This window comes from Oryctolagus cuniculus, chromosome 2 (assembly GCF_964237555.1).
Source record: "Oryctolagus cuniculus chromosome 2, mOryCun1.1, whole genome shotgun sequence".
In the NCBI taxonomy this organism is placed as follows: domain Eukaryota; kingdom Metazoa; phylum Chordata; class Mammalia; order Lagomorpha; family Leporidae; genus Oryctolagus; species Oryctolagus cuniculus.
The window spans coordinates 165,623,051-165,646,811 of record NC_091433.1 but is presented as its reverse complement, the minus strand read 5'-3'; the positions used below and the strand labels follow the sequence as shown (position 1 = coordinate 165,646,811).

Here is a 23,761-nt window from a genome sequence, read left to right as displayed (position 1 = left end):
TATACAGTGCTTCCTCTGTCATATATGAAGTCCCCCTAGAGGCATGAGTTGGCTTGGTGGCTTTATTTTATTCCACTGGTTGTTTTGTTGACTCTTGCACCAAGCATGCAGGCTTGGGCATTAAAAGGCAAGGTTCTTTATTACTGACAAGTCCTGAGGAGCAGCTCAATGGTGTCTCTGCTGCTCACTTTCTCTTGCCGTCTGTTTCTTCTTTGCTGTTGGTCACTGATGAATTTGTTTATTTTACCGGGAGCTGAGCTATGTTTCTAAAAGAATTTTTATCCAGCACTTCTTGGTGATTCAAGGGGAAGATTTTTAGTTGATCTAATTCACCATATTCCCATTTACAGCAGTCCTAAAATTTTTTCTCAAATCAATTTTATTTAACATTTCCATTATTCACTCTACCTTAGCAGCACATAACTTAATCTTAGAGACTAGAATTAGCTACAATGTAAATAGTAAGGATCATTAAGAGTTTGAGAGGTGCCAGACAGAAAGAGATTCTTTCTAGAACATTCTCAACCTTCTCTTGCTAGTTTCACAAAACTACTTTGGGCTCTGTGGTAGAAAAACCTTTAAGTAGAATAACACAATTCCTTACCTTTAGGTTTGAATTCAAGATTGTATTAAATAGAAACATAAAGTCCCCTGAGACTGGAGCCTCCCATGACATACTACAATGTCATACACAGAACAGAAAGCACATTTTTCTTGAATCAGATTAGAATACAATTTATTAATCTTTTGTTAGCATAGGTAGGTTGGAATTAAATTTCTCCCAACAGTAAGTCTGAGAGAGCCACAGGTGCTTTGGTCCAAGGTGAGAAGGGAGTTATTATGAGGAGAGAAGAAACTGGCCATTATTTGGAGTCTGCTTCATCTATGACAGCAACTGCTCATGCTCTAATGTGAGCCTACGGCATGGAAGAGCTTACCACTCAGGACGGCACATTCACAGTAGTGTCCCTTGTAGTCAGCTAAAAGTCCTCTCTTTAAAAAGTGAAAACACTTAGATTCATGCTTAAAAACTTCATGATTATTAAATTTGTTATTTATCATTATTTGATTATTTGTTGAGATTAATTTATTTAAATTCAGTTCTTACTGAGGATAAGAAAATATCCACTCCTGCTAAATGGACCAGAATCAAACTTGGCAATATAATTCATACTTCAACTTTGTTCCCAGGGGAGTGCCTGCCAAGCAGGTTTTGAATTTTTCATCCATTTCCTGGCTCTGAGTTTCACGGAACAAATTTTTCCAGTCACCAACTTCACCTACAACAAAGAACGTGAGACCCATTTAGCTGTTAAAATATTTCACCATGATTTTACCATTTTTGACTGTAATATTTCACTGAGTAATGTGAAAATGAATTAATAATAATTTAGTCTAAAAAACCAACGTAATTTCTCTCATAAAATTAACAGTGTCCATGGGGTCTCCCTGTCTGTGTTGCAGCAGTGCCAATCTGTCTGTCTCAGTGATCTCCTACCCAACATCTGGAACTTAACATCCACCCTTGAGATTGATTCTGTCCCACTCCCTCTCTCTAAAGTCTTTTAAATAATACATTAAGCACCCTTTGAAAAGTTAACATTTTATGGCAGGCTTGGGTTAAAACCTCAGATATTGAACTTTTTTTTAAGATTTATTTTATTTATTTGAAAGAGTTACAGAGAGAGGTGGAGACAGAGAGAGAGGTCTTCCATCCGCTCGTTCACTCCCCAGATGGCGGCAATGGCCAGAGCTGTGCTGCTCCAAAGCCAGCAGCCAGGAGCTTCTTCCAGGTCTCCCACGTGGGTGCAGGGGCCCAAGGACTTGGGCCATCTTCTACTGCTTTCCCAGGCCATAGCAGAGGGCTGGATCGGAAGAGGAGCAGCCAGGACTAGAACCGGTGCCCATATGGGATGTTGGCGCCTCAGGCCAGGGCTTTAACCTGCTGCAGCAAAGCACCGGCCCCAAGATATTGAACATTTTTTAAAAAATACATTATTTTGGGGCTGGCGCCGTGGCCTAGCAGGTAAAGCCGCTGTCTGCAGTACCTGCATCCTTATCGGTGCTGGTTAGAGACCGGGCTGTTCCACTTCTGACCCAGCTCTCTGCTGTGGCCTGAGGAAGCAGTGGAAGATGGTCCAGGTCCTTGGGCCCCTGCACCCACATGGGAGATCTGGAAGAAGCTCCTGGCTCCTGGCTTCGGATCAGCGCAGCTCGGCCGTTTTTTTTGCTTTTTGTTTTTTGTTTTTTTTTTTTTTGCGGCCATCTGGGGAGTGAATCAAGCAGATGAGCGACCTCTCTCTCTGCCTCTGCTTCTCTGTAACTATGCCTTTCTAATAAATAAATATTTATAAAACATACATTATTTTGCCTAAGATTAGGATACTTTACTTCTTACTTAGACTTAAAAGTAAAGGAGTTATTTCTTTCTAAAAAAATCTTTTCATGATTTGGGTTGAAGTCCTAAGCTCTATGTTGTAGAGCCATTGCAAGGTACTTTAATAAGGGTTTAACAACGTGAGCAAATGCTTACTATGTGTAAAGGGAATAAAGCAAAACACAAAACTGTTCACAAATGTAATCAGCTATGTAAACCACCACAGAATAGTGCAGGACAGAAATGCACCTGTTAAACCTGCTCTGGTTGGAGAAATCCAGATGGTTGTGACGCTTTTCTACATTTTTCCTGTGCTTTCTGAATTTTCTATAAGGAATGTTATAAATTTTTTTAAATAATTACCACTTTTTCCCACAGATTTTTTTCTATTCTGAATAGTACTTGATTAAATTTTAATGACAGGTTCTTTATTCCCCGTCCTTCACAAAGCATACAAATCAGAGCTACTGAAGAATCAAACCGCAGCCAGACTTAGAATCGATGCTTCATTCACAGTGGATTTTCAAAATGGATCTTCACTGGAAACAGTACAGTAGACCCAAGTAGACCTAGGCTCAAATGCTGACTCAATTGTCTGTCAGCTAGATGACAATGGAAATGTCACATTTCCAAGCTTTGGCTCCTACATTTATAAAAGTAAGGATTTAATATACTTTTTGTTGGGGTTGGCACTGTGGCTTAGCAGGAAAAGCCACTGTCTGCAGCTCCAGCATCCCATATGGGTGCCAGTTTGAGTCCCGGTTTCTCCATTTCCTATCCAACACCCTCCTAATGTGCTTGGGAAAGCAGGGAGGATGACCCAGTGCGTGGGTCCTTGTACCCATGTGGGAGATCCGAAAGAAACTTTTGGAAATGATCAGCCTAGCTCTGGCCATTGTGGCCGTTTGGAGAGTGAACCAACAACGGGAGATCTCTCTGTTATCTCTCTCTCTCTCTCTAACTGTGCCTTTCAAATAATATATATATATTTCAAATATATATATATATATTATTTCACAGGTAGAGTTACAGGAGAGAGAGAGAGAAAGGTCTTTCTTGTGTTGGTTCACTCCCCCAAATGGCTGCCACGGCCAGCACTGCACCTAGCTGAAGCCAGGGGCCAGGTGTTTCCTCCTGGTTTCCCACAGAGGCGCAGGGGCCCAAGCACTTGGGCCATCTTCTACTACTCTCCCAGGCCACAGCAGAGAGCTGGACTGGAAGAGGAGCAACTGGCGGCTGGCCCCGCGGCTCAATAGGCTAATCCTCCGCCTAGCGGCGCAGGCACCCCAGGTTCTAGTCCCGGTTAGGGCGCCGGATTCTGTCCTGGTTGCCCCTCTTGCAGGCCAGCTCTCTGCTGTGGCCCGGGAGTGCAGTGGAGGATGGCCCAAGTGCTTGGGCTCTGCACCCCATGGGAGACCAGGATAAGCACCTGATCCTGCCTTCGGATCAGCGCGCCGGACGCAGTGGCCATTGGAGGGTGAACCAAGGGCAAAAGGAAGACCTTTCTCTCTGTCTCTCTCTCTCACTGTCCACTCTGCCTGTCAAAAAAAAAAAAAAAAAAAAAAAGAGGCAGGCAGAGGATCAACCACGTGAGCCAAGCGCCAACCCCCATCAAATAAATAAATAAATAAATCTTTAAAATTTTTTTTATAAAATGCAAACCCTATTAAGTTTTTAATACATGATGCCTGATAAATATTACCTCTTGTTGCCCTTGCTTGTTACATGTACAAGTACATGAATGCCTCCTAAATTTTCATTTTTTTTTTAGGATTCATTTATTTGAAAGGCAAAGTTACAGAGAGAGAAAGATGGAGAGACAGAGAGAGATCTTCCATCCACTGGGTCATTCCCCAAATGGCTGCAATGGCTGGAGCTAGGCCGATCCAAAGCCAGGAGCTTCTTTCAGGTCTCCCACGTGGGTGCAGGGGTCAAAGCACCTAGGCCATCCTCTGCTGCTTTCCCAGGCACATTAGCAGGGAGCTGGATCAGAAGTGGAGTAGCTTAGACACAAACTGGTACCCATATGGGATGCCGGCACTGCAGTCCATGGCTTAACTCACTATACCACATGCCAGGCCTTGCCTCCTAAATCTTGTTATTATTTTCATTATATATGGAATTAAAAATAAAAACATCAATCCCTAACCTATATAATCATAAATTTCCATAAGAATTTAGCATATTTAATGAAATTTAGTAACATTATCTGTGTCAGAGAAAGCTAGTTGCCTCTCCAATAATTCATTTTCTCCTTCTTCCTTATTAACAAATTTCTGATTATAATTGGATAGTTATATGCCCAGCTTTAAAAAGAATCATATTTCCCAGCTACTGCTGGAGGGATAGGTGGCCAATGCAGAAGTTATTGAGTGGGGCTTCCAGGAATTTTTTTTATAAAGATTTATTTTATTTATTTGTTGACAGAGTTACAGAGAGAGGTAGATCCAGGGAGAGAGATCTTCCATTCCGCTGGTTCATTCCCCATTTGACCACAATGGCCACAGCTGAGCTGATCTGAAGCCAGGAGCCAGGAGACTCTTCCAGGTCTCAACTCTTCCAGGTCTCCCATGGTGTAGGAGCCCAAGGACTTGAGCCATCTTCCACTGCCTTCCCACGCCATAGCAGGGAGCTGGATCAGAAGAGGAGCAGCCAGGATTCGAACCAGTGCCCATATGGGATGCCAGTGCTGCAGGCTGAGGCTTTAACCTGCTGTGCCACAGCGCTGGCTCTCCAGGAATGGACTTTAAAGGGCACCAGGTCGGTGCTGGCATCTCATATGGGTGCTGGTTTGAGAGCCAGCTGTTCCACTTCCGATCCAGCTCTCTGCTGTGGCTTTGGAAAGCAGCAGAAGATGGCTCAGGTCCTTGGATCCCTGCACCCACATGGGAGACCTGAAGAAGCTTCTGGCTCCTGGCTCCTGGCTTTGGATAGGCCTAATGCTGGCTGTTGCAGCCATTTGGTAGTGAACCAGCAGATGGAAGACCTCTCTCTCTCTCTCTCTCTCTCTCTCTTTGCCTCTGCCTCTCTGTAACTCTGCCTTACAAATAAATAAATTTTTAAAGGGCGGGGGAGGGGGGTGCTCAGGGCCAGAGTTGTGGTTAAGTCACGGCTCACCAAGCCAGCATCCCACCTGGGCACCGGTTCAAGTTGCTGCCATTTGGTGACTGAACCAACAAATGGGAAGATTTCTCCCTCTCTCACTGTAACTCTGCATTTCAAATCAATGAACAAATCTTTAAACAATTAAAAGAGGGGAGGCTCAGTCAGCTAACACACACAATTCTGTTCTTTGCTCATTTCCTTTTCCCACCTGGAATTTGAACATAATGATTGAGCTCCAGCTGCTATCTTGTTTTCACAAGGAGACAAGCAGACAAAGACAGAAAGAATGTAGTCTTCTAAAAGACCCTATGGAACTCTGTTACAGCTCTGGACTGCCTGTGTCCATACTTCTTTTTGAAGGAGAGAAAGAAAACCTTTTCTATTTACAATAAAGTCATCTGCATTGCCTGCTGTGTGATCAGTTATCCCCTGAGACAAAACCCCAGAAGCCACGTACACTTACCTTTGCGGAACAGGAAGGGGCCAACAGCACCGTGCGTTTCCTGAGACTTGGCTTGCATTGCTTGGAAGGTGCTCTGAGCTGAGATTGCTTGAATCTGCTCCCCGGTGAGACAGAATCCTAAGAACTCAGCAATTTGTTTTATTCCAGTGGCCAGATTCTGAAAAAAAAATTATTTTATTAAAAAAAATGTATTTACTTATTGAATGTATTTGAAAGGCAGAGAGGTAGACAAACAGAGATCTTTCACCCACAGGTTCAGTCCTCAATGCCTACAACAGCTAGGGCTGGGTCAGGCCAAGCCAGGAGCTGGGAACTCAATCAAGGTCACCCACATGGGTGGCAGACTCTTGAGCCATGACCTTGCAGCTTCCAAAGGTGCAGATAAGCAGGAAGCTGGAATTGGGGGAGTGGAGCCAGGGCTTGATCCCAGGCACTCTGGTATGTGACACTAGCATCCTGAGCAGTATCCTAACCACTGCACCACATGCCTGCACCCTGAAAACAAAATTGTATTCATTTATTTGTTTGTTTGAAAGTCAGAATTTCAGAGAGAGGGAGAGACAGAGACAGACGAATCTTCCATCTCTGGTTTACTCCCCAGATGGTGGCAAACGTCAGGACTGGCCAGGCCAAAGCCAGGAGCTTCTTCCGGTCTCCCACATGGATGGCCCAGGTACTTGGGCCATCTTTTGCTGCCTTTCCAAGCCATTAGCAAGGAGCTAGGTTGGAAATAGAGCAGTCAGCATATGAACTGGTGCCCAAATGGGATGCTGGCATTGTAAGCAGTGGCTCTACCTGCTATGCCACAATGCCAGCCTCCAAATTTTAAAGGATAGACTTCTTTCTGTGGGAGCAGTGCAGAGAGCAAAGAGGCTCTTAAGCCCGAGTGGATTTAAGCCTAACTCCTTAGTTCCTTTGCTTATTTCTCTTTGCAGACTGACTTTAATACTCCTATACAGATATTAAAGTCATCTCTATTAAAGATACCCTATATTGATTATAATTTGTAGTTTCAACTTTTGACACTTGCTGAGCTTTCAGATAATACTAAGTATTTATGATATAAAAATGATATGTTAGGTTAGAATTTTATCACAGATGACATTCATTGCATTAAAAAGCCTAGACCAGCCAAAGAAATTAATGTATGAGTTCATTCTAATTCTCTCTCTTTTTAAAAGACTTATTTATTTATTTCAAAGGCAAAATGATAGAGAAAGGGAGAGAGAGAGAGAGAGAGATCTTCCATCTGTTGGTTCACTCCCCAAATTATGGCAACCCCCCAGATGGCTGGGGCTGGGCCAGGACATAGCCAGGAGCCAGGAGCTATATCTGGGTCTCCCACACAGGTAGCAGTATCCTACATACTTGGGCCACCATTCACTTTCTTCCCAGGCACATTAACAGGAAGCAGAATTGGAAGTAGAGCAGCCAGGACTTAAACTGGCACTCCAATATGGGATGCCAATGTCATAAGCAGCTGCTTAACCCACTGTGCCACAATGCTGGCCCCTCTAATTCTTTTTTTTTTTATACCATTTATAGCTAATGCTTAAATTCTACAAAGCCTAGACTTACAGTCATAGAAACTTGAAGGAGTCTTGAAATTTACCTTGTCTAACTACCCAACCACCCACAAACCACCACTGTGCCTCTTCAATGGAGATTCTTATGTCTTCTAGAGCAGTTTTTTTCTTTCTTTAATTGTATTCTATAAAACACTAGGATACCCTAAGATGCTTATAGATGTTACATGGCGGGGGAGGGAAAGGTTGAGATCAAATAAACTTAGAATCCTTTAAATGAAAGTAAGATGTTTCTTTTGTTTTGTTTTGTTTCTTGCTACAGATTCTAATACCAATGTACAATGTGAATGCCAAAGGATCTGGCTATGTAATGCAGTAGCCTCTATATCTATTCGAATAAGTAACTTCCTCTCCACCCCAGGCAAGAATTATAAATGTCTGGGATGACACTGGCATTCTAAGGAGCACACATTTCGGAAACATTATTCTAGTCTAGAGGGAGAAAAAGCTAAATTAAAACATTCTTTCATGTTAGACAAATGCATCCTATAACAGGGATGTGGACCATCCAGCCCATGGGCCATAGGAGACCTGCAAAATCATTTGGTTTGGCTCTGCCAAAGCCACTACAGGTGGGACTAGCAATTCAGTAACTCTGTAGGAGGCTAATTTTTAGGTGGATAATTCTGAGAATGATGTTGTAAATATCCAAACGGCCCTTAACATAAAAAAATGATTCTCCTCCCCTGAGACAGACAGGGTTATTAAATTGTGCTTGCACATAATGTCACTGGAGTCTGGAGTTAAAATTCAATTAAGGGGTGCAGTAGGTTAAACCTCAGGTCTGCAGTGCTGGCATCCAATGTGGGTGCCAGTTCGAGTCCCAGCTACTCCATTTCCAATCCAGCTCCCTGCTGTAGCCTGGGAAAGCAGAAGATGGCTCAAGTGTTTGGGTCCCTGCACCTATGTGGGAGACCTGGAGGAAGCTCCTGGCTTTTGATTGGCACAGCACCGGCCATTGTGGCCAACTTGGGGGGTGGGGTGAACCAGTGGATGGAAGACACCCCCCCCTCTGCCTATGCCTCTTTGTAACTCTGCCTTTCAAATAAATAAGTGAATCTTTAAAAAAAAAAAAAAAACTTCATCAAGGGGCCAGGTGCTATGGCACAGCAGGTGAAGCCGCTGCCTACAGTGCTGGCATCCTGTATGGACGCTGGTTCCAGTCTGGCTGCTCCACTTCCAATCTAGCTCTCTGCTATGACCTGGGAAAGCAGTGGAGGATGGCCCAAGTGCTTGGGCCCCTGAACCCACCCAGGAGACCTGGAAGACTCTCCTGGTTCCTGGATTCGGGTAGTCATTGCAGCCATTTGGAGAGTGAACTGGCAGATGGAAGACTGCCCCCAACACCCCGTATCTGCCTCTCTGTAATTCTGCCTTTCTAAATAAATAAATAACTCAATTAGGTTGGAACTGGCATTGTGGCATAGCAGGTACAGCTGCTGCCTATGATGCTGATATCCCATATGGATGCCTGTTTGTGTCCTGGCTGCTCCACTGCTGATTCAGCTCCCTGCTAATGGCCTAGGAGAAGCAGCAAAAGATGGTCCAAGTGCTTGGGCCCCTGACACCCATGCAGGAGACCTGGATGAAGCTCCTAGCTTTAACCTGGCTCAGCTCTGGACATTGCAGCCACTTGGGGAGTGAACCAATGGATGGAAGACCTCTCTCTCTCTCTCTCTTTCTAACTCTGCCTAACAAACAAACATTTAAATATGCAATTCAGTAAATAAAGGGGAGAGTGATCCAGCATGGGCAGCGAGATACTCAGCAGACTCATAGAATGGCAGATGTCCTAAACAGCACTCTGGCCTCAGAATCAGCCCTAAAGCCATTCGGATCTGGCTGAAAAGCCCATGAGAGTATTTCAGGCATGGAAAGCCAAGACACTCTGGAAAAAAAAAAAAAAAAAAAAAAACCCAAATGAAAGATCTCTGTGAGTGAGATCCCAGTGGAAAGAACATGTCTTCAAAGAAGGAGGTACCTTTCTCTGAAGGGAGGAGAGAACCTCCACTTTGACTATGACCTTGTCTAAACAAGATAAGAGTCGGAGAATTCAAGGGGCTTCCATAGCCTTGGAAACTCATGACTGGAGCATAGGGAGATTACTGATGCCATAAACAGGAGTGTCAATTTGTAAAGTCAACAACAGGAGTCACTGTGCACTTACTCCTCATGTAGGATCTCTGTCCTTAATGTGCTGTACATTGAGATTTAATGCTATAACGAGTACTCAAACAGTATATTTCACTTTGTGTTTCTATGGGGGTGCAAACTGTTGAAATCTTTACTTAATGTATACTAAACTGATCTTCTGTTAAAAAAAAAATTATCAATTCCCAACTTGACTCTCACTGGGATTAAACATGACAATAGGTCTGATCTGATTTCATCATCATTTAAAAAATCATCTATTACTTTTCACTTTATGTTTCTGTGTGGGAGCAAACTGTTGAAATCTGTACTTAATGTATACTAACTAAACTGATCTTCTGTATATTAAGAGAATCGAAAATGAATCTTGATGTGAATGGAAGGGGAGAGGGAGTGGGAAAGGGGAGGGTTGCGGGTGGGAGGGATGGTATGGGGGGAAGCCATTGTAATCCATAAACTGTACTTTGGAAATTTATATTCATTAAATAAAAGTTAAAAAAAAATAAATATGCAATTCAGTTAGAGAGTATCTGACACAGCCCCTGCTCTTTAGCATATTTTCTTCACTGGGGTTCCAGGACTCTGCTTTCTTTCCTACCTCATTTGCTAGTTCTCTCAGTCTCCTCCCCTTCGCCCCAAACCCTTCACATTGAAGGTCTCCATGGCTCAATTCTTGATCATTTGCTCTTGTCTATCTGTATACCCAGGTATGACAATTCAAATTCATTGTGCTTATTACTTGTTCTTCCTCCCAGCCTTGTCTCGCTAGAATGTAAGTTTCTCCAGGACACTGAACTTTGTCTGATCTATTCCTTGATGCATCACCAGGGCCCAAAGCAATTCTGCATAATCACATACTAAACAGTGAATAAAAACTTCTTAACAAGTACATTAACTGCAGAAACCAATTCACAGCCAAACGTGTGTTCCATTAAATCAACAGGACCTATTTTTCTTTTTTCTGTGACCCATTATTTTATTTCTGTTAAATATATAATCTAAGCATTTACACAAGGTTTGACTTTTTTTCTAGTACTGTACCACATACCTAGAATTTTTAAAATTTAAATACCATATTTGTTCATATAAATGCAAGTAAGCGATCTATCTTGTAGTTTATAATAAGTCTTGCTCTAGAATATCAATAATCGTAGTCTTACCTCTTTTAGGTCTTCGTATAATATGAATTTAATATTTGCATCATCAAGATGTTTGTTCCAATTAATTGCAAAATCAAAATAGCTTCCCCAAGAAACTAAGAACACAGGAAAAAAAAAACTTCTGAAGAAATCTTAAATAATGAAGATTAAAATGATAGGCTGTTGGTATATGCAGTAAAATATAAACTATCCATATGTGTTTAGGCTCAGACAAAGAAAGTTATATTGATGTTATTACAAATATCTGTCCAAAAGGGCTGGCGTAAATCACTTCCATTTTCTAATATCTGTCAATTTTCTTATCTTTTTGAACATTTTCCATAAATTAGAATAAAACTAAACAAGTTGTAAAGTTGATTTAATAAAACCATAAGACATTAATGAATATTTAAATGAGTAAAATAACTCAGGAATGATAAATGATACATGGAAATTGACAGAGATAATGCCAGAAAGAATAAAATGCCGGGAAAGATATTATTTAGACAGAAACATAATCTAAACCATATATGCAATTTAAAAAACCAAAAAGAAACAGGTGAAGTCAATTCTAATGCCTTATTTAATTCAATACATTTAATAATATCATTCTGACAAGTGGTCAACATGAAAAATGATTAATGAAACCTTAAACATTATTATTTACATTCTAAGTCTTTAGGACTCAGTGGGTATTTTATACACAGAGAAAATTAGAAAATTTCAATTTGGATGCTAAATTTTTATTAGAAATACATTTTATATATAGATTTTATAAAACTTACATTTGAAAAATTATATTCATACACCCAAATTAATACAACCTGACTTAAAAGCTTTCTAATAACTGAATTGAATATCTATTTATAGTTTAAATTTAATTAAAATTAAGTGAAATGAAATGGTTAGCTCAATTATACTGGTCACATTTTAAGTGCTCAATTGCCACGCATGGCCACCGGCTACACAAGGACAGTACAGATCTAGACATTGTTTAGCTGTGCTGTTTACTTGCTGTGTGACTTCCAGCAATTTCCTAAACCTCTCTGTACCTTGGTTTCCTCATCTATAAGATAGAGTTGTTGTGACGCTTAAATGGGTTAGCAGATGTCAAATGTTTAAAGCGGTGTCTAATTCATAGAAACGCTCAGTATTAGCCAGCATCATCATCATGCCCTGGTTTGGAGCCAGACAGTTTGGTGTATTTGATTTGTTGGGGCAATTGCTGTAGGTTGCCCACTCAATGTCTAATACACCCCTACTTTCATGATTATTTGGGTCTAAGCCAATCATGAAAAGAAGTCCCCATTTTTCTGCCTCTCCTCAAGCTGTGATTGGCCACACGACATGGTTCCCGTCAATGAGACACGAGGAAGGTTTCTGCTTCATGTGCTAAGAAACATTGAGCTGATGCGATTCTTCCATTTTTCTTCCCAACCTGAAGGTGGCGCTTGGAGGGACTGTAGCTACCTTGCAGGTATATGGCAAAAAGCAGTAAGCAAAGGGACATCAACAAGATGTGACAAAACTTACTGCCTCTGTGCCAAACAAATGTCTTAGGTGTAGCTGCCACTTCACCATTTGGTTTTGATCATTTTTGGTTTTTATCATTGTGTTAAACAGTGAATTAAGGGGAATTTAATACAAATGCATTTCCGTGTGTTTTTTTTAGTGAAGGCCTCTTTGTCCCATGCCTGTTTGATTGCCACTAGGACAGTGCCACGTCAACATGAATCGTCCAACCTATTTTTAAAAACATTAATGCTCTTTAGTTGTTTAATATGCTATAAACATATTACAAGGTGGGGCTATAAACCTTCATTTAAATGCAACTATTTGGTTCCTGGATCTACCTAAATCTTATTTCTTTCTCTACCCTAAAATACATTTGAATTTCTGTATTCGTGCGGTCATTGAAGAAAGAAGAATTTGATTACCAACAGCCATACCTTGTCCTTTCATGAAGTGTTTGAAGAAGTCATCCCAAGAGCCATAGCTTGGAATATCAGGGACATCATTGTGGAAATGAAAAAAAGATACTGCCGTATCTTTAGGGTTTCGAAATATCACCAAAATCTAAGAAGTAAGAACTAAGTAAGTTTAGTCAGGCCTCTGTTTTGAACTTTGGAAAAGTGAAAGACTAAGCATAACCATGTGCCTGCTTGTGTATTACACAATTGTGATCATCCGTAGAGAAAGCGCATGAAATGGAGGGAGGAAGCAGTTGGTGGGGAAGTGTGGCGAGAGGGGAGGCGCGAAGTAGGCAAGGAGATGGATGGAGCGGAGGACTTTTGTTCATGAGTTTGGGTACCCCAAAGGCACACGAAGAGGATTTAGGAAAGGAAAAACGAGCAAGCTCACAAGCACAGTGAGGGGAGCATGATCCGAACCGCTCACTCCATAAATCAAATTAAAATTGCAAACTAATGTAAGGACAGTGGAAATAATAGTTACACTAGGTGGGAAAGAAAAGCAAACAATGGCCAGGCCCGCTCCCTGGGGCCTGAGGTGTGAGGTTTGGGGGGACATAGGCAGAACAGAGCCTCTACATTCCCGTGTCTGCCTATCTTCTCTGATAACTGAACAGTTCCTTTGCATGAGAAGTGGGAAATAAAACGAACGTCCAGAGGACTCGAAGACTGCAGATCACTTGGCTGCTCCAAGGCTTGAGCACTGCATTCCAAGAACGGAGGATGTTGGAAGATACATCATTTGGCGTGTTAGTGAACTCCGAGGTCAGATGACTGGAACTAGACAGAAGTCACCTCACTTTTGGACAGGCGGCAAATGTGGAATTTGCAAAGCACAGATTTGTAATCTTGACTGGAGCCATACAGAGGAGGAAGTAGTTAGCCAGCAGGGGGCAACAGGAGTCCACTGATAGCAAGTTGCTGCTGACTGACGGGGATTTTTTTTTTTTTTTTTTTTTTACATCATTTCCAGATTAATTGAGTTGCTTTCTATTTATTCTGGAAAAAAGAAAGGATGTAACCTGGAAGCAGGAGCAATTAAGTTTATGAATGTAGCTAGGTACTCACTTGCAAAGGAGGCTAAATAAAGCCCTGTTTGGAGGTTTTTAGCCTGATACGGCCGTGGTTAACATTTTAATGAGTGATTTAGGTAACTATACAGAAGTTCCTGTTTATCAGATTTGTAGATGATATGAAACTCAGAGAATCGAGATCTCAAACCATGTTATCTGTGTAATGTAGCTAACACAAACCAAATAAAATTGAATGGAGATGAGTAGGTCTGGGTCTTGTCCTTGGATCCAAAACTCATCCCTGTCTCAATTTGAATACATTTCATTCGTGTCATTTGAAGGTTTTAGTATTTGAAGCCTTAGCTACTGCTCATTAGTAGCTCTGGCTTGCAGCAATTTGTAATTTGACAAAGACTTAAATGTGAGCTGTGAGGGCCAGTTAGCGGGCATGAAGACAAATCCCCAGCATCAGTGTCAGCTCTGCTGCTCTTTCCTCAGTATTCTGTGTTCTCATGAAACTGACCGTGACCTGGGGTCGCTGTTGTGTCTTCATGGGTTAAGCTGCTGGGTGCCAGTTCGAGTCCCGGCTGCTCCACTCTGATCCAGCTCTCTGCTAATGGCCCGGGAAAGCAGAGGCTGGCCCAAGTGTTTGGGTCCCAGCATCCATGCGGGAGACCCGGATAAAGCTCCTAGTTCCTGGCTTCAGTCTGGCCCAGCCCTGACCGTTGCAGCCATTTGCGGTGTTAGCCAGCTGATAGAAGATCTCTTTCAGTCTCCTTCTCTGTAACTCTGCCTTTCTAATAAATAAAATAAATCTTAAACAAATACTGTAGGTCTCAGTCTAAGCATACACGTTTTGCATCTTAGCTGAAAACACATTTTGAGGGGGCCCCAGTGCTATGGCGTAGTGGGTAAAGCTGCCACCCACAGTGCCGGCATCCCCTGTGGGCACTGGTTCGAGTTCTAATCCAGCTCCCTGCTAATGTGCTTGGGAAAGCAGCAAAAGATGGTCCAAGTTCTGCACCAGCAAGGGAGACCTGGAAGAAGCTCCTGGCTCCTGGCTTCTGATTGGCCCAGCTCCAGCCATTGCGGCCATCTGGGGAGTGAACCAGCAGATGGAAGACCTCTCTCTCTTTCTCCTTCTCTCCCTGGCTGCTTCTGCATCTCTGTAACTCCACCTTTCAAATAAATCTTTAAAAAAAAGAAATGCATTTGACTCAAATGCAACTATAGCCAATATAGCTTAAGAAAGAAGTGCAATCTTACACTTCACTTGTAAAAATGCTATGATGAGGAACAAATTCATCAGACACCTCAAAGCACCAGTCTGCGTACACAAAAATTTCAAGTTACAACATCAGTAGGAAGGGACACTCACCTTGGCTTTACTCTTGATGATGGAACCTGGTAATTTGTCATAATGGAGGTGAGTTGTCATAATCCTTGGAGATGGAAACAGCTTCATTCTCTTAAAAATACACACATCAAAGTTAAAGTGGTGCATGCTGCGTGTGCATGCGTGTGTGTGCATGCGTGTGTGTGCATGTGTGCATGTGTGAGTGTGGTGGACTACTCCTAAATTTGGTACCTAAATAGCTGTTTCAAGCACTGCTATCACAGTATCTGCTCTTTCTCCTTGAGAAATGAAGAGTCATGAATAAATAATTAAAATCTTCCTCTTGAACTTCCTCATTGGATCCTGCTTACCATTTCCTAATCTCTTTTTGTCATATAAGAAAACAATGACTTTTGGGGCAGGCGCTGTGGTGTAGTGGGTAAAGCTGCTGCCTGCAGTGTTGGCATCCCATGTGGGTGCTGGTTCAAGTCCGGGCTGCTCCACTTCCAATCCAACTCCTTGCTGATGGCCTGGGAGGGAAGTGGAATTTGGCTCAGGAGCTTAGGCCCCTGCATTTGCATGGGAGACCCAGAAGAAGCTCCTGGCTTCTGGCTTTGGATCAGCCCAGCTCTGGTGGTTGCAGCCATTTGGAGAGTGAACCAGTGGATGGAAGATCTTTCTGTCTCTCCCTCTCTGTGTTTGTAACTCTGCCTCTCAAATAAATATTTTTTAAAAATTTAGATCTATTTTTCTTACCAACTAAAACTCCATGCAATCAGACATCCCACCGGAATCTGAAAGCACAATTACTTAACCATCTCAGAAAAGGTCCATGAAAGAAATTCTTAGCAGTATAAGCCCTATGGGGAGATGGTTTCCTTTGACAAGTACAGGGTGATTGATTCTTCTTCTGTAATCTATTTCTACTGACCATTCTGAAAACAAAGTTACCTATTTCATCTGCCAGGAGTAAGGGTTTCCGCACTTAGTATACGCTACATAGGGAACTGCAGTGTCAAGTTTTCAGTTCCACATTTGTAGAAGTCACGGACTGCTTGGTCACGGCTACAACACACTCATTCATTTCAAGTGATAACACAGTATTTAGACACTTCGTAAGTGTTCTGTAAAATCTTAGTGGAGGTCCCACCCCAAGCAGGGAGGCGAAATGAGGCTTTAAAAACGGATCGCATGGGCTGGCATTGTGGCACAGTAGGTTAAGCCACTGCTTGTGACACCAGCATCCTATAAACTCTGCTTCCCATCCAGCTCCCTGCTAATGCACCTGGAAAGTGGTGCATGATGGCTCATGTATTTAGGCCCCAGCCAACCACATGGGAGACTGGATAGAGTTCCTGGCTTCTGGCTTCAGCATGACCCAGTCCCAGCTGTGGCAGCCATCTGGGCAGTGAACCAGTAGGTAGTAGATACGTCTCTCTCTCTCTCTCTCTCTCTCTCCTTGCCTTTCAAATAAATAAATATTTTTAAAAATGCAATTTAAATAAATGATATGGGTCCAAGTGGTGATTAGTAGTGATAATATGTATATCGAATTCTACTTTTTAGTATTTGAAGTACTTTTGCATTAATTCATGACAATCCTCTCAGGTAGATATTGGAAGCAACATTTTAGAGATTAAGAACAGGCTTTGAGGTTTTAAATGCTTTGTAAAGAAGTTCACAGGTGATAATTTTCAGATTAAGATATGGGGTGCCGTTTCCATTAAACCACATGGTCAAAAACCACATAAAGTCACAGGAGAGAGGCTAGCAGTCAGAGTGCTGGTTCAAAACCTGGCTACTCTGCTTCTTTTTTGGCTGGCGCCATGGCTCAATAGGCTAATCCTCCACCTGCGGCACAGGCACACCGGGTTCTAGTCCCAGTCGGGGCGCCGGATTCTTGTCCCGGTTGCCCCTCTTCCAGGCCAGCTCTCTGCTGTGGCCAGGGAGTACAGTGGAGGATGGCCCAAGTGCTTGGGCCCTGCACCCCATGGGAGACCAGGAGAAGCACCTGGCTCCTGGCTTTGGATCAGTGCAGTGCGCAGGCTGCGGTTCACAGGCTGCAGCGCGCCGGCTGCAGCGGCCATTGGGGGAGCGAACCAACAGAAAAGGAAGACCTTTCTCTCTGTCTTTCTCTCTTACTGTCCACTCTGCCTGTCAAAAAAAAAAAAAAAAAAAAAAAAAAGAAAGAAAAAAGAAATAAAACCTGGCTTCTCTGCTTCTTTTTTAAAATTGATTTATTTGAAAGAGTTACACAGAGAGAGGAGAGGCAGAGAGAGAGAGAAAGAGAGAGGTCTTCCATCCTCTGGTTCACTCCCCAGTTGGCCGCAACAGCCGGAGCTGCGCCAATCCAAAGCCTGGAGTCAGGAGCTTCTTCCCATGCAGGTGCAGGGGCCCAAGGGCTTGGGCCATCTTCTGCGGTTTTCCCAGGCCATAGCAGAGAGCTAGATTTGGAACAGCTAAGACTAGAACCGGTGCCCATATGGGATGCCGGCACTGCAGGCAGCGGCTTTACCCGCTACACCACAGCGCCAGCCCCTACTGTGCTTCTGATCCAGCTCCCTGCTAATGTGCCTGGGTAGGCAGCAGAAGATGGCCCAAGTACTTGGGCCCCTGCCACCCATGTAGGAGATCCAGATGTAGTTCCTGGTCCCTGACTTCAGCCTGGGCTAGGCCTGGCTATTTTGGACACTTAGGGAGTGATCCAATGGATGGAAGAACGTGCTCTTTTGCTCTCTCTCATCCTTTCTCTCTGTCACTCTGTCTTTCAAATAAACAAATTTTTAAAAAAGACGCATGATAAAGGGTAAAGTTACTAAAAGAATTAGAAAAATATCCTGGGGACTGGGAGCTGGTGCTGTGGCATAGAGGGTAAAGTCACTGCCTGCAGTGCTGGCACCCCATATGGGCACCTGTTGGAGCCCCAGCTGCTCAACTTCCAATCCAGTTTCCTGCTAATGTACCAGAGAAAGCAGCACAAATGTGTACATTTTCCAAGTCCCTGGGCCCCTGCATCCACATGGAAGACCAGGAAGAAGCTTCTAGCTCCTGGCTCAGCCTGGTCCAGCCCCAGGTAGTTGCAGCCATTTAGGGGGGTGAACAAGCAGATGGATCTCTCTCTGTCTCTGTCTCTGTCTTCCTCTCCTTTGTAATTCTGCCTTTCAAATAAATAAATAAATATTTTAAACAAAATATCTTTGGTCATAGATGTAATAAATTTACAATAAAAATACCAAAAATCCTTTAAAATATGTGAAAAAAAATAAACACTTTAAAAGATTTATTTTTGTTTGTTTGTTTAAAGAAAGGCATAGGGGGCATGGAGAAAGAAACACAAGAGAGATCTTCCATCTGCTGGTTCACTCCTCACATGGCCACAATAGCTGGGGCTGGACCTGGGCAAAGCCAGGAGCCTGGAACTCCATCCTGGTCTCCTTCATGGGTAGCAGGATCCTAGAACTTGGGCCATCATCTGATGTTTTTCCCAGATGCATTAGCAGGGAGCTGGATCAGAAGTGGAGCAGTCTGGATCCAAACGAGCACTCTGCTACAGGATGCCAGTGGCAGCTTAACCTGATGTGCCACAAAAAAGGCCCCAAATAAACACTTTTGATAAAGTGTGGGTATCAAGACACAAGGTACTACATTGAGTGAAAATATTTTCCAGAAACCCTGGAGGTAGGATCCTATGCCAGACTCACTTTGTACAACATTTTAATGTTGATTTAGATGATTCCTTGCCTTCTTATTTAGTTGGAAATTCTTTTAACAGGAAATAAGTGCATCTCTCTTTCATAAATAGAGCCAAGATTTAGAATGCAAGGACCAGAAGACAGGGCAAGGCTTGGCTTTATATTCCCACTGAAGTTGTTGGTCCAACAGGGGGCCATTTAGTCTAGCAAAGACACCTGAGTTCCACGTGGCAGAGCGTGAGTTCCATGCCTGACTCCCGCTTCCTGCTAATACAGACCTTGGGAGGCAGTTGTATTTGAGTTCCTGCCACCCAGATGGGAGACCTGGGCTGGGTTTCAGGTTGTCAGTTTTGGCCCTGGTCCAGCCCCAGTTGTTGTGCACACTTGGAGAGTAAACCAGCAGATGGGAGCTCCCTGTCCGCCGGTATTTCTCTGCTCAAATAGATAGATAAAATAAAGCAGTTGGTGAAACAGAAAGAACCCTGGCTTGTGAACAAGAGCACCAGGCTTCCCTGGAGGAGACAGAAAGCTCCTAAGGCTACCGGGTGTTTAAGTCAGGCGGCCTCCTGGCCTGTCCAACTCTGATCAACAACAAAAGCTCTTCCAGGATCAGTGAGCAATACACAGGAAGCTAAGTTTTGTTTGACTTTACCGGTTTAGAAATAAACTTCCCTGCAAAATAATCTTACAAATAATGCAAAAGGAGCTGGCACTGTGGCGCAGCAGGTTAAAGCCCTGGCCTGAAGCGCCGGAATCCCATATGGGCGCCGGTTTGAGTCCTGGCTGCTCCTCTTCCGATCCAGCTCTCTGCTTCGGCCTGGGAAAGCAGTAGAAGATGGCCCAAGTCCTTGGGCCCCTGCACCCATGTGGGAGACCTGGAAGAAGCTCCTGGCTTCAGATCGGTGCAGCCATTGTGGCCATCTGGGGAGTGAACCAGCAGATGGAAGACCTCTCTCTCTCTCTCTCCCTCTCTCTGTAACTCTGTCTTTCAAATAAATACAACAAGTCTTTAAAAGAAAACCAAATAATACAAAAACTTACATATTAGCCTCCTAAACCCTACTTCAATCATGAGAAAAACCTGCTTATCTCAGTGATTGTTAACAACACAGGTGAACACAGTAGGGAAAGCTGTACAGGGAAGGTGACTAATAACAAGTAAAATGATTTGTGGCCATCATGCAGCAAGTTTTTAAGAGAAGGTGGGAAGCTGGACAAATGTTAGTAACTCTTCAGGTTGTCAGGTGCTGTCAAGCACTCTTGTTAGGGAAAAGGTTGTTCAAAGGCCAGACAGGAGAAATGTCGGTTCCCCCATTTCTTACCCAGGGGAAAGCTTTGCAAAGCCCTCGTCCACCATCCTGCTGTATTCCTGAGCCTGTCCTGACTGAACCTCAAACCAACATGCCTTAGTATCAGCGAACCGCGCAGGTCCGGGAGCTGAGGCTCTGAGGTGGCTGCTGGCCTGTCTCGGGTCGCCTGAGGTCCCTGGGCTGCCAACAAGACCCAGGATTCCGCAGCAACCTCCGCTCGCTGCTGTCAATCCCTGAACACCTACCTCAGCGACAATGTGTTTTTGTGCAACTTTGGTCTAATCCGTGGAAATGGGCTTCTTTGCACCTAGGTTCCAGATTTCGTGTTTGTCATCCTACCCACTGTCTCAGTCACCTTCCAGAAACCGTTCCCTAAATCCCAGCCCAGTGCCTTCACCAGTAACTGGGTTCTGTCTGCCTGTTGGTGGCCACGTCTGAAGTTTTGTAGAGAACACAGCCTTACCTTCCCAGCGCATTCTGCTGTGTCAGCAGTCAGGAGAGGATGGTCTTCCTCCTGCCGCTGCCCTGTCCAGGCACAAATGGCCCGAGGCAGATCCTTCCTTCTCACCTCCCCAGGGTGGGGCAGAACATTCTGTCCCACACCCAGCTCCCAATTAGTGAGATTGACAAGGTGAGTAATGACAGCTGGGGTGACTTGTCACTCCCTTCACATGTGGAAGTAGTTCATACTCTTAGCTACTACTGCATTGTTTTCCATCCTTCACACTCACACCAAAGTCCCAACTGAAACAGAAAAATCAAAACGGAAGTCTCATTAAGAAAGGACTGAGGGGACCAGCATGGTGGCATAGTAAGTTAAGCCCCTGCCTGTGGCACCAGCATCCCACGTAGCTGTGGGTTTGTGTCCTGGCTGCTCCTCTTCCAGCCAGCTCTCTGCTATGGCCTGGGAAAGCAGTGGAAGATGGCCCAAAGCCTTGCCTGGGTCCTTGCACCTGTGTGGAAGATCTGGTGGAGGCTCCTGGCTGCTGGCTTTGTGGCCATCTAGGGAGTGAACCAGAGGATGGAAGACCTCTCTCTCTCTGTCTCTCCTTCTCTCTTTCTGTAACTCTATCTCTCAAATAAATTAGAATCCTTAAAAAGGAAAAAAAAAGAAAAGATTGGGGTTTCCCATTAGCATTCTGCCCATTTGTCTTCAGAAATAAAAGTGTTTTTTTTTTTAATTTCAATTCATTTCTAAGGTTTCTAAGCTTATTTTTCTTTCTACTTAAAAATAATAATAGAATAGTGATAATATGGCTGGTTGCACGATGTAGTCATTAACAGTTTAAAATAGGAAGCCTGGGTTCAAATCTCGACTCTGCCATTTCTTAGCCATGTGACCTTGGGCAAGTGTGTAACAGTCTTATCTTTTGTGAAATGCTAATAAGATCATTGTGCTGTAAAATAAGATAACAGTTGAAAAGTACTGAGAATATAGTAATCACACAATAAACTGCTATTAAGTATTAGTGCTGCACTTTCTGAACCTCAAACTACAGTATCTCTAAAATGGAAGAACTCTTCCAACGAGGATTTGCTGTAAGTTTAAAGGCTGCTTGTACTAACCTGATATTTTTCTGAGTCCCCACATTCAAGAACAGGGAATTCTGAATATTCATATTTTTTTTTGGAAACCACAGACAGTAATTCACGGACAATGTGTAGAATCCAGTTTGAACCTATAAGAAAAATCATACAATAAAAGCTCTTTAAGGAGTCTTGATATTATAAAAGCATACTACTTTAGCATAAACCTAGCAAAAATTAAAATCTACTTTCCCTGGTATGCACATGTAATGATTCTGTGTTTGAGATAACCTGGGCTACAGAAAGAAAGAGTTTTTTAGAAAACAGCATTCACTCACATCAGTATGAAATTCAACTTATCTTATTTCTCATAGATCATTTAATGCTTTTCTTTGAATCTAGAATATGTTCCTTTTAACAATGTTGAATTATAGACATGATTACTTACATCTATATATTATTTTACTTTAAATTAATTAACATTTTCTACAATAGTATATAATTTTGCTTTTATAAAGACCCAGCATTGGGGCCAGTGCTGTGGCACATTGGGTTAAAGCCCCAGCCTATGGTGCCAGCAACCCATATGGGCGCCGGTTTGAGCCCTGCGTGCTCCACTTCTGATCCAGCTCTCTGCTATGGCCTGGGAAAACAGTATAAGATGGCCCAAGCCCTTGAGCTCCTGCACCTGTATGGGAGACCTGGAAGAAATTGCTGGCTCCTGGCTTTGGATCAGCACTGCTTCTGCTGTTGCGGCCAAATGGGGAGTGAACCAGCGGATGGAGGACCTCTCTCTCTCTCTCCCTGTTTCTCCCTCTCTTTATAACTCTTTCAAATAAATAAACTAAATCTTTATTTAAAAAAACTAGCATCAGTTAGAAAAAAAATATTAAATGAAGCTGACTTTAATAAACATTTAGAGATGAAATAGCAGTTGAGAGACTCAAAAGTAGCAGTTGTAAACTAGGGTAGTTTACACTCTTAATGTCTTGTCTTTCACTGATGAGAGACTTTTATAAAAATGATTTGATGTTTCATCCTGTAAAATAATCTATAACATGGAAATCATCATATGGTAGAAGTAGCCATGCTTTTGTCTGAAGTCAAAAATTAAGATGAAAATCTCTACCTCTGTCTGTACTCCATGGCACTTGGACTTCCTCACCTTCATAGCTCTTCTTTCCAGTTCCACCTTCCACCATCCCTCATGCCCTTTCCACAGAGACTCTTCCCTCCGACACTGACAGTTTTAAGTCTAGCAGTTGTACTTCTCCATTTTACAAGTTTTACACTCAAGCATCATGGCTGTCCTGCTTACTCATCTCCAGCCAGCTTCATGCAGAGGTGAGCTGCCTTCATCCCACCTTTGTCTTGAACCTTCTCTAATTTACTCATTATTTTAAAAAAAATGCACTAGTAGAATGAGGTCATTTACCACACTTTGGATAAGATGCTAGCACAATGTCGTCGCTTCTGGCTTCAAAGGCGTCCAGGGCTTTGAAAGTTTCTAAGGCACACATGGTGACTGGATAAGGAATCTGCTGATAGGTGAAAAATAAGTGAGAAAGTGCAGTTTCTTTGGATTTTTCCAAAGCTTCATCAATGTACTCAATAAATTTGGACTTTTCAGCCATGCTGGCTTCCTGCTGATGAATTTGTTCTGTGGTTTTCCAGGGGCAGTGGCTGCTTTTTATGCAATTTTTCAGAGGCTGGAATGGCTCCTCCCATTCACAAGAAAAATAAATCATTGAATTCTCATCCGCCCCCCTCCACCCTTGTATATCCTTCTCTGACAATAGGTAAAGCACAGGTGCAACCCAGGCTGAGGATCAGGGAATATTAGCCCAAGGACTGATTACATTACCACTCAGGCAACCTACCCAATGGAAGCAAGAATGGAGTCTCCTGATAGAAGATAATAGATATTAAATATCTAACAAACAGGTACATAATTGAATTAGGCATACAACTTTCACATTCACAGAATGAGACTTCAGTTCTCTCCAGGGTCGATAGCTTTCCACACACATCCTACGTGCTGTGACAAATGGGATTGTGAGACAATTTAGTTGAGTGGGAAAGAGCCAGGATT

The 23,761-nt window shown here is 43.1% G+C and overlaps 1 protein-coding gene across 1 annotated transcript; it reads right to left on the bottom strand.

Annotated features, from left to right (window-relative positions):
- Window positions 1-724: 724 nt before the first annotated feature.
- On the bottom strand, window positions 725-23,538 carry SULT6B1 (sulfotransferase family 6B member 1). The gene is made up of 7 exons (XM_002709762.5): window positions 23,105-23,538; window positions 21,709-21,821; window positions 15,183-15,272; window positions 12,771-12,897; window positions 10,843-10,937; window positions 5,946-6,102; window positions 725-1,280 (listed from the first exon to the last, which is right to left on the bottom strand). The coding sequence occupies exons 1-7, from the start codon at window positions 23,415-23,417 to the stop codon at window positions 1,150-1,152; spliced, it is 1,026 nt and encodes a 341-aa protein (XP_002709808.3). The 5' UTR covers window positions 23,418-23,538; the 3' UTR covers window positions 725-1,149.
- Window positions 23,539-23,761: the final 223 nt, after the last annotated feature.